A 12,182-nucleotide genomic window follows, 5' to 3' on the forward strand; every position below is an offset into this window, starting at 1 on the left:
ATTATTTTGCTTGGTTTCATGCTATGCTTCCAAAAGGATCTCCCTATAGATTTAATTGTAACGGGTAGTGCGTATTCAGTTACAGGTCATGGACAGATTGGCTCTGAGTTTGCTCTATTTTTCTTGGTTGCGTTCTGTCCTTCCAATGAGTTCTGTCCTTCCAAAGATCTTCATAATTTCATTGCTCAATTTTAATGCTTCCATTCAAAACGAATGTCATTGCTCAATTTTGATGCTTCCACTCAAAACGAATGTCATTGCTCAATTTTGATGCTTCCACTAAAACGAATGTCATTGCACAATTTTGATGCTTCCACTAAAGCGAATGTCACTGCTCAATTTTGATGCTTCCACTCAAAACGAATGTCATTGCTCAATTTTGATGCTTCCACTAAAACGAATATCATTGTCCAATTTTAATGCTTCCACTGATACGAATGTCATTGCTCAATTTTAATGTTTCCACTCAAAACAAATGCAATTTGCTCAGTTTTAATGCTTCTACTCAAAACGAGTGACATTTGTCTTAATTTAATGCTACCACTCAAAACGTATGGCATTTGTTCGATTTTATACCCCAGTCAAACATACGGCGCGGGTGGCTATGTCTAGCCACGGATAGAAACGTAGTAATCCGTATCAATTCGTACCAGAGCCGTATGGATTGGTACGGTTTGATACAGATTACTACTTTAAAGTACGGCTCAGGTACGGATCGATACGGATTACTACGTTTCTATCCGTAGCTAGACGTAGCTGTCCCATGTGTCTGCGCCGTATGTGTGACTGGGGTATTAATGCTTCCATCCTTGAATGATTTGGTCTTAGATCACTCATTCAAAGATGTATATATTAAAATAGTCGTATCTAATAATACGCAATGAACTATCCACAGCAGAATAAGACGTTTGCCAATAATTGCGTCTTCTAATTAAAAACAGTTTAGAGAGACTTAATGAATGCCACATTACTGCTAAATTATCACTCGTTCGTATAGCAAACAACTTGTTTTGTTGATTTATTGCAGCAAATTAATTCAAATATTGCCGCGGTAACATAAAGAGTGAGGCTGCTGTGACATTTACACAGATTATATTACTATTGTAGCACCTTGATCATCTATGTTAAATGCAAAATGCAAAGGCACTTAAATGGAAAATAATTCTTTAAAAAGAACAAATAGCATAACTCGCTTACCAAACGCCCCTTTCAGCGATATAATTATTGTCACAACAGGAGTGAATTTCCGTAATATTTTTACACGTATGTCCGCTGCATTCAGTAACTGTTACATATTAGGCAACAAGTAGTCAAATCGTTACTCGCATTTCAATAATTGTAACTTAAGCTAGTTGACTAAGAATGGCCTTTGGTTTTTGCGTGCTGACTACAAATTGCCTCTAGCTTAAAACTAATTGTCTTTAGTTTGAAGGCGCTGACAATGAATTTTTTGCCTCATATTGCCTTTAGTTTGAAGGCGCTAACAAGGAATCATTTACAAGATACAAGAAACTTTATTTAACGTCGGATATGAATTTAACAATTAACATTAGCTTAAAGCTATTTCCCTACAAACAAATGATATAGTAATAAACATGTGTCTCATATTGACTTTAGTTTGAAGGCACAGACAACGAATCGTGTCTCTCAAATTGCCTTTAGTTTGAAGGCACAGACAACGAATCGTGTGTCTCATATTGCCTTTAGTTTGAAGGCGTAGACAACTAATCGTGTGACTCATATTGCCTACAGGCTGAAGGCGCTGACAACGAATCTTTTGCCTTATATTGCCTTTAGTTTGAAGGCGCTAACAAGGAATCATGTGTCTCATATTGCCTTTAGTTTGAAGGCACAGACAACGAATGGTGTGCCTCATATTGCCTTTAGTTTGAAGGCGCAGACAGCGAATCGTGTGCGTCATATCCTTTCGACTACCGCTATCGTACACCGACGCACTACCTTAGACGCCAAATGCAGACTATATTTTTGGGGTTCTCCATTACCGCTACTGTTTTGCTGGCGGGCTACCGCAGACGACTAATACGTACCAGAAAAATGGGGGTGCTCATTTCCATAGCGCATAATGCAGTATTTGGGTAAAAATTGTATTTTTTCGCAATTGAAAATAGAAGGAATTAACAAAAATATACTACATTTTTATGCTGCGATAATTTTTATGTAAAACGGTTGCTACACTATGGTAGTTATGTCCATTGTGTGGTTATTGGCATAACTACACTGTGGCACAAGTTATAGTTTCTTGTTTCCTGCAATAGCCTACTATGGTATTTATATGCAGATAAAACAAACAGTTAAACGTTATTTATTAAAAGTCACATATTTAAACGGCCACTGCATCACTGTGGCAGTACATGCTATTTTGTGTGAATATGTATTAATACGCTGTGGCACTCTCTTTGGTTTCGCATGCCCTGCATTAAACTACTGTGGTAATCGGGGGAATAACAGGATAAGTTTTGATTACTAGTATAATCCTTTCGCAGGGTAACTTTCTCAGCACTGTGGAAGTGCACTTAATTTCATTTAATATGTATAACTACACTATGGCACTGCCTTAAAATTCAAGTTTCTCACAAAAGTCTACTATAGTTCTTAGTAACAGGACGAGTAAAACTACACTGCAGTACTATATTGAAATTCGTTCTTCCTGCAAACGTCTACTGTGGTAATTATTTGCAGAGAGGTTTGGTTGCTGTACCACTTCCTCCCTATGTCAGCCCCTCCCCCTCCCCAATCCCGTCTAACAAGACATGTGCATCCCCACTCCTATACCTAGATCCTCACTCCCTGTAATTACTATAAGTACTCTTTTTTCCTGGCACCATAGTGCGTTGGAATTCCCTTCCAGTACACTTTGAACGTACTTTCTTTTACACCATGTATATGAATTGGGTCGGAGTCAACAAGTCGCTCAAATCCAAAAATGTACTCAAAATATCGCTCTGGGTCAAATTTCTCGGAATATTTAAGCATGTCAGAAGAGGAAAAGTCTGTTATTGCATTATATATTCGACTGCTCTTAACAGGTTAATCTTCTTAGTACTGGATAAAATGTTTCGATAAATCCAGCCCTTGAGTACAAAAGCCAGTTCCAGAGAAGTTGTGCAATAATTGTAGTTGAAAATCAAAATGTCTTACTTACATAAAAATATTTGTCATCCATTTTCAGCGTTAATCCCCGTGATCTTTTAAATAATACTTTCAGTGAATGCTTTCTTTCGTATCATGCGTCCAGAACTGGGATTGGCTAACTAAAGGACAAGTCCATACAAACCTCCAATCCGAAAACGTCCGTAAAACTTATGGCAACAAGAGCAAAATTGGAAACTCCAGAAAATCGATTTTAGTATATATTACCATTGCAAATCACTAAATGTTATAATTTTATACGTTTTATTATTGCTCATTATTACTACAGTTTAATAAGAAATCCCTTCCTTCAATTTAGCTACATAACGGTTGCAAAAAATCACCCAGGAAGGTACATATTAAAATAGAAACACCCCGTAAAATGCCAACAAAATTATCTTGGAAATCGACGAAGAAGAAATGACTGTCTGACTAGCGGGCATTAAGCACAAACTGGAGAAAGAAACAGACAGTGTCTAAGATTAGTGACAACATTACATGTTGTACACATTTTTACTATGTATCGTGTGTATATGTACGTTATGTTTTTAGTACGAATGAGAAAGTTTGATTGATTCAACTTTTGATAATTAATTTTCACATGCAATATACTTTTCTAATATGAGCTGTCTCAAGGGAAAAGGTGTTTAGAGTTAAAGTTTTGAAATTCAAGAAAAACATATTTTATAAAGTTTGGCTTCTTGTGAATTAAGATACATTGTAATATGGTATAGAAATAATAATCATACAACCGGGCATATTAAATATAGACACATAACTAACTTATTAAACAGTTCTACCGATGACACGTTTATCACAGTGAATTTTGGACATTTTATCTTTCTTTCTATGCGTCATTAACAATGCTAATTACCCTACCCCGCCCCTCCCCACCACCCCCTTGCCTTTAGACGGCTATTAAAAAAATACATGTATATATAGATTAACGGTTATTGTCGTAAGTTGGTGACAAAATTGTTTCATTCTTATTCAGTTTAAACGAACTACAGTACAAATTCAACAAAAAACAGGAATTATTTCATGACTTTTAGTGAACTTTTTGTGTAACATTACATTATACTCTATGTTACCTTTTGCGATGATTTGTAAGTAATGAATGATCCTCATCTGTTACAGCTTTTACAACTTGCTTTCGTTTAAATATATTTTTTTTTATTTTCTGTCAAATGTTTTTGTTTGCTTTTAATGTTTTACTTTTAGTCTCCTACCCGTTTCTCCGGATCGGACTATAAGTAGACTGTCTATCGTGAAATTTAGTCCAAAATACGTTGTTCAGATTGTGTAGCATTTGATATATGATTTTTCTTACTCATACCCGTTCATAGGAGATTGCCTGTACTGTAGTGTTTTCATTCAATTGTTAATTTTATTGTTTTATCTTTTTATTTTGTTATAAAAATGTTTTTGTTGCATTTTACTTTTAGTCACCTATCAGTTATGTCAGCGGATCGGACGATGTAAACGCGTCAACTATACGTTATTAAGGTTCATTTAAATTTATTCATATTCATAATCTGTTTTTGTGGTGTATACGATGCAAAAACTCAAAAATGTCGAATGACACTTCGTGGTAAAACTTATAATAGTAGCTAAAAGTGTCTTTTTCTTAGTTTGTTATGCCTTACTGACTTTCAAACAGATTTTAAAATAACTGAATTTATTAATAGCATTATATCTAAATTAGAGCGTATCCCAGTTGCGAGCTGTATTCCGTTGATACTTTTCTTTAAAGTCACAATTAAGGTATCAATTGTTTAATCATATAATGAAGAATTATAAGATCTCATTTCATCGAAAGCACATTCATGTACGGTTTTGGAAACAGATCCTTTTAGAGTATGTTTTTCTTTGAATTTACGGCCATTTTCAACATATTTCCAGTTATATCAGGCAGCCAGTTCAACGATCCATCGTTCCTGGGAAAGACCAGTACTAGACGCCAAAGTCCGTAAGCAACTGCCTACTTTCTCCCATAAAAAATCCTAGTCGGTAGCAGAGCTTGAACCTGCGACCCTCCGTCAGCGAGAGGATTCAGAGATTACAAGTGCACGAATGTATCTCCTACACTACGGACCCGGACTATAAATTAATATAATGAGTAACAAAGGCACATGTAAAATACTGAATACTGTACCATTTATAAAGCATTCCAGAGTATCCATGCATTATAATGCATAATGCATGCAGCTCAAAGTCAAAATTACCATTGTGTACTTTGGGAAAATTCAAATGCATCCTTACCTAAAGTTTGAGTTTTAAATTTGAAAAGTACAATACTTCCGTAGTGGATAAATTTACACCCGTCTAGTATGCAAATGGAAGAAGCGATGTGTGCATATTTATTACCGTTGCGGCGTAAAAACGATGAAGCGTTCTGTAGAGAATTACCACAGTGTATATAAGTATGTTCCATGTGCAATAACAATTTAAAATATTACTGCCGTAGTGTATAAATGTACACTCTTTCTGATTACCACAGTGAAATTTTGTATTTCATGGAATAAAGTTCAGAACTACCGTAGTGCCACAGTGAAAGTAACTGGGGAAAAGTCTACAAAACGCATCAGTGGCAGACCCGTGGTTTTCAGACTTCTAGAATGCCGGAACCGCATAATGCAGACGTAGTAAAATAGCTTTAAATACCGTAGCGTAGGAATGGGTAATTAATTAAGTTTTTAAAACAGAGTTCGGTAATTACCGCGACGATCAACCATCAAAACTAATGGGTATTTTTGGAGAGTAATGATCCCTTAATTGTCTGAAAAGTATTTTCTTATCAAGAAATTGCGATAACAATGATTTTAGAACATTATTGCGCACGAGACGTTTGGTTTTGTTTTTAAATTTTATGGAGACCTTTAATTTGTTGCGTAATATTATTTAATATGTCATATGAATGATTTAACTTATTAGTTTAACTGATTTTATACCGTTTTGTTAACAACATAAATGAAAGTTTACACTTCAGATCAAATTCTGCAATAAATAAAAAGCATTCAGATTCCCCCCCAGATACAAAGAAAAAATAAAAAATTCCGGTAGTCCTACGCTGTACGATGTCGGTAATCTGGACCCACGTTTTGATCGTACGTTTTAGGCGTCTGCGGTAGTCAGTCGGTGTATGATAGCGGTAATAGCGACCCCCGTTTTTATGGTACGTATTAGTCTACTATGGTAGCCGAAAGGATATTGCCTACAGTTTGAATGCGCAGACAAGGAATCGTGTGCCTGATATTGCCTTTAGTTTTTAGTCGCAAACAACAAATCATCGTGTGATTCATATCGCCTTTAGTTTGAAGGCACAGACAACGAATCGTGTGCGTCATATTGCCTACAGTTTGAATGCGCTAACAAGGAATCAAGTGCCACATATTGCCTTTAGTTTGAAGTCGCAGACAACGAATCGTGTACGTCATATTGCCTTTAGTTTGAAGGCGCAAACAACAAATCGTGTGCGTCATACTGCCTTTAGTTTGAAGACACAGACAACGAATCGTGTGCGCCTTATTGCCTACAGGCCCCATATTGCCTACAGTTTGAAGGCGTTGACAACGAATTGTTTGCATCATATTGCATTGCTTACAGTTTGAAGGCGCTGACAACGAATTGTTTGCCTCATATTGCCTATAGTTTGAAGGCGCAGACAACGAATCGTATGCCTCATATTGCCTACAGTTTGAAGGCGCTGACAATGAATCGTGTGCGTCATATTGCTTACAGTTTGAAGGCGCTGACAAGGAATCGTGTGTCTCATATTGCCTTGAGTTAGAAGCCGCTGACAACGAATTGTTTGCCTGATACTGCCTTTAGTTAGAAGTCGCTGACAACGAATTATTTGCCTCATATTGCCTTTAGTTTGAAGGCGCAGACAAGAACGTTTGCCTCATACTGTCTTCTATATGAACGATGTTAATGACTTGAACAAAAACTTTTACTTGACCGAAATCTGATTAACCATCTTTAACTCAAACAATTTAGTAAGAAATGCTATTTCTATCTGTACATGACACTATTATATGTCGGAGTTTTAATTCAATTATTTAACTAAATTTAGAGAAAGAATACTATAGTCAAGTTTTAATACAAGTAAACACAATCTAGCATCAATACTCATAGTCTCAAGCTTATGTTCTGGCGTTTAAAGTAATAATAAAACATTTGTATTATATAACTAGAAAACATAATGAATGAAGTTATTCTATAAAAAAATTTCTTTTCCAGTAACTGTTAGTGATTCGCATTTGTACCACGTGGCCGTTCGTAAGACATCCGTACTAGAATCTCCAGGCTGTCTATGCACGTATTTCTTATATACAAATAATCCTAATCTTTCTTAATATCCTCCATATCGGTTTTATTGTTGTTGTTTTTTTTTTGTCTACTCTACTGACGAAACTGACATGCCTATATCGCATGCTAAATGCAAATTTTATGCCACGAAAAAAGTGACATTGAAAGAAACGAAAAGGAGTGACTTAAGAGGGTTGTATTTAATGAAGCGAAACTTTTTTATAATAACTGTTAACACCCCTTCTTTGCATTTTTCTTTTATAGAGATACAGTTTTACGGGGATATAAGTCTCTAACACCGTTTATTCTTGAAAACTTCGCAATAACTTTATTTAGTACATGTAAATGTATTTAACGATGTTCGGCCTATAACAAGCTCTACTTGGTTTTTGGAAAATTATGCGGAAAACAATCAGTGCTTTCAAAATGAAGTAAAATGCTGCTTAATAGCTTTAACTCTAACTAGCTATATAGGACTCAAGCTTCAACCAGATGGACCTATTTTTGTCGGTTTTAGAATCGAGCAAGTGACTTGTCACATTTAAGCCTTGCAAATATTTTATGGTTACTGAACTTTGCATATGTTTGAAACAACGAACGTCTTGACAATTAAATGGACAATGAATCCAAATTGCATAAATGAGCAGCCATGAGAAAACCAACATAATGGGTTTGCGACCAGCATGGATCCAGACCAGCCTGCGCATCCGCGCAGTCTGGCCAGGATCCATGCTGTTCGCTTTTAAAGCCTACTGCAATTAGAGAAACCGTTAGCGAACAGTATGGATCCTGACCAGACTGTGCGGATGCGCAGCCTGGTCTGTATCCATGCTGGTCGCAAACCCACTATGTTGATTTTCTGATGGCGCGGCTCAAATTATGTAATAAAATGCAAGATATTGCTTGTACCAACCTCGCCTATCGGTGCGAGTATGTTTCTATATGTTTCTTCGAATGAGTACTCGTTCAAATGATATCGGGGTATTGAAAGGAACATATAATAATAATAGAAATGATGAACTGCAGAATTCGGTAATATCAGTACATTCTTCTGTTACTATACACTAACTACTTCCCTCTGAAATTGTGTTTTGTAAATTCTCGTTTTACATAATAACTTTATTTTTTGATCGTTTTTGCTTGCTTATGTATAAAATACCTATGGTTTCTTGCTTTCACGAACCATTTCACGTTTTTAGACAGAAGTAATGACAGGTTTGAATATGCAAAATAGACTGCGGTTGACTTGACTAGGTTTTTAAAGAATATAATGAGGTCAGTGTTTCATTTAATGAAGCATTTTTTCACAACATAGTAACGTAATAAGAATATCAGACAATGTCGTATGTGTATACATCATATGGTTTAAAGATTGTATCAAGATAAGATCTTTTCGATACGTATAAAAAGCAGATATAAACAGTTGTTCAGTCTGGAAATTGGTTAAACGCTATTGGTTAATTTAATGTAAGTGGCCGGATGTATGTCTATACTTCAGTATACAGTATATGTAGTCTTCTCTTGGCAAATTCTTCAAGAACCTAGTCAAGCGGTAGATAGAATTCTGAATAGTTAAATGAGCTAATAACGTACTGACTTTAGGTTCTTGTAAATCGAATATATAGTAGTTCACCAGACGTCGACAGTCTAACCATGGCTTGTTCAAGCCGGCATGAGAATAATTGATTAGAAATGTGTTATACTAATTTCAAATTACCTTTTTTGTGTTGATTCGATGTAAAACCCATCTCATTCACTAATTTCGAATTAATATTGTTAATTTAACATGTAGGCATAAAACTAAGACACACCGATTAGATCTGCATTGCACATAATATTTTTAATTCTTACTACAATACCTTGTCATAAATGTTATATGGGTTTCATAAAATTTAATGTAGTATGGGTTGCGGTGCAGTTTATGTTACGCTAGTTCTGGTAGTTTTTGAGTATGATTTTGGTCTAGGTTCGGACTCGTGTCAGAACAGTGATGAGATGTTGAGTTATATAAAGCAGTCTCACTTTCTCTAATACTTCCTGCAAACTTTTGACATTTACTTTACATGCCACCAAATATTAGGCAAGTGTGTTTTGTAGCAGGTAAAACTTCCAATAGCTTAGCAATTCACTCGCTGTGTGGCAGTACATAATAAAAGATTGCTTGAAATATCATATGCACATTGATTGCATTGTTAATGCAAATAAATCACATGTATTTAGAACATTTAGCTTATCTAAAATTCTTTTATAATCATTTTATTAAAACGGGATCTACACTCAGAATTTTGACAGGCATCCTTAAGGGAGAGAGTAATTTCCTTTCTGCACGTGAAGCTGCTCAGGGTTATGTTTTCTGTCGGGATTATCAGCAGTGTCTAGTCAACGACCCCCCCCCCCCCCTTTCCCACATCCCCCCTCCTCCCCCCACCCACCCCCACCCCAACAAATTGCATTGAAACATTGAGCACTTCCTAGGTATGACAATGATTTTATATGATTATGAAATGTTTACCTTATGAAAATGATAAGTCCAAGTCTAGGAAGATCAGAAGAAATCAGTTTCCACGAGGACTGTACAAGCTTTATTTGCTCTGGCGTCAAGCAAGTATTCAACTGTTCGTTTCTACGTGATAAATCCAAATCACTGCTCACTATTTTATTTCCCATTTTTTTCAAAACAACGTCAGCTCCAGAATCCACGCATAAACTTCCCAAATTGATTCTTAAACCAGGTACGCTATCATCCCATTATGATTTAAACAATTCATTTCACTGTATTCCGGTTTAATACTTCGGCTGTCAAAAGTACCACACCCATTTCCATAATCATAAGAATGAATTACAGATAATCATCGTAGTAACTGTATCGATATTATATGTGTTTGTACATTAAATTGTATAATATCTTAAACCAATATTACAATAATACAGATGTCGTTTATAAGGTGTTCATCCGTATACACTCCCACGTACTACCAACAAAAAAAAATGATACTCATCTACAGTGTGTTTTCCGATAAATATCATCAACATTCTCTTTCTCTATTGAAGCTTTTCAAATCCCCATACAGTCTTTATGTAATGTATGTTTAGTTATATTAACTGAGCGCATCGCTAGTGTCTGTCTATCTACTTATTAAGTGTACTTTATAACAGTGGGGAGAAAAACATGTGTTTTGGGTGCAGGAGGTAAGGTTTTGTTAGGCTATCCGTGTTATTGTGAATAATCAAAAATCTCATCTACAGTGTGTTTTCCGATAGATATCATCTTTATCGAAGCTATTCAAATCCCTAATGGGAATACGGTCTTTATATACGCAATGTATGCTATTGTCCGAGCATATCCCAACTGTCTGTCTGTAAAAAAACTGTAAGAGTTCTTCATAGCAGTAAAATGTGTTTGGGTACAGGAGATAAGGTTTTCAGTCTTACTGTCAATAAATTGATTTTCTGTTGATGCAACAGTCAAAATTGACAGACCTACTGACGGTATGCGAAGCCAAATGTTTGATAGACTTTAAAAAGAAAACGACTATACTCACATATTTGTTTCGGTTGTATAAGTAGAAACTTACGTTTATCATAAAAAGTGGATGCAAACGCAGGAAGTATTACTTGTCACAAGTACTTGACTCAAGGAAATCATCCATCTCTCTGAAAAGTGGTAATCAAGAATTCATAAAATTTATTGTTCTATACAGTATTTCTATACTTTGTATAAATGTTTAATAGTTAAAGTCGTTAACAGAAAAGTCTGAGGCATACGCTAAAATATGGAATGGATTCAAGCGGAGTATTGTAGTGGAGTCTGGAAGAGGAGATTTGAAGTGACCTTAGAGTCTAAATCTGGAGTGAGGTTTTGGAGTCGCTTTTGAATGTAGCATTTCTTTCAAAGTTATTAAAATTAAAAGCTGTGGTTTTATTGGTGAAATTTCAGAAGACGAAATGAGCCGCGCCATGAGAAAAGCAACATAGTGGCTTTGCGACCAGCATGGATCCATGCTGTTCGCTTTCAAAGCCTATTGCAATTAGGGAAACCGTTAGCGAACAGCATGGATCCTGACCAGACTGCGCGGATGCGCAGGCTGGTCTGGATCCATGCTGGTCGTAAAGCCACTATGTTGGTTTTCTCATGGCGCGGCTCAAATAATAATGATAAATGTATGTTGCTGTTGCAAACAACTATAAGAATGGTGACTGTTGGGAAAAAAAAGAATAAAATTTAATGTAACATGAGACTGGTAGTTAATCTAATAATTATGGGAATGATGATGATTTATGTTTTATATTATTAGGTTTACAACAAAATATATTAATTGTTGTTTATGGCTAAAAATGCATGTCAGCAATTTTATTATCGTTATCCTTATCGTTCTCATTGTTATCCTGAAAACGAATTAATCCTCATTGACCGGCAACTCATTAAAAGCTTCTAATTAAAACTGTCTAAACTTCAATCGCCACCATATTATCATCTTTAACAACAATACAAACATCTCCATCATTATAATCATCATCAACAACAATAATAACAAAAACATCACATCTTATATTCCGACTCAAACTGTTTTTCACTTTGGTCATCAGCAAAAGCATAGCAAAAGTAACGATTATAATGCTGATGCAATGATAAATGATGATAATGAAAATTACGATGATTATAAAGGTGATTGTGATGATGATGTCAATGCTTGTTATGATGATTCTGATGATAATGATAA

General features: G+C 35.6%; 1 protein-coding gene across 1 annotated transcript in view; it reads right to left on the bottom strand.

Annotated features, from left to right (window-relative positions):
• The window catches only part of LOC123534298 (neuroglobin-1-like), a 111,410-nt gene extending 100,870 nt beyond the window's left edge, over positions 1-10,540 (bottom strand). The window contains exon 1 of the mRNA XM_045316473.2: positions 9,974-10,540. Within this exon, the coding sequence (XP_045172408.2) occupies positions 9,974-10,128 (155 nt within the window). The 5' untranslated portion in view covers positions 10,129-10,540. The remainder of the gene's footprint in view (positions 1-9,973) is intronic.
• Positions 10,541-12,182: the final 1,642 nt, after the last annotated feature.

The sequence above is a fragment of the Mercenaria mercenaria genome, chromosome 1 (assembly GCF_021730395.1).
Source record: "Mercenaria mercenaria strain notata chromosome 1, MADL_Memer_1, whole genome shotgun sequence".
NCBI classification, from domain to species: Eukaryota; Metazoa; Mollusca; class Bivalvia; order Venerida; family Veneridae; genus Mercenaria; species Mercenaria mercenaria.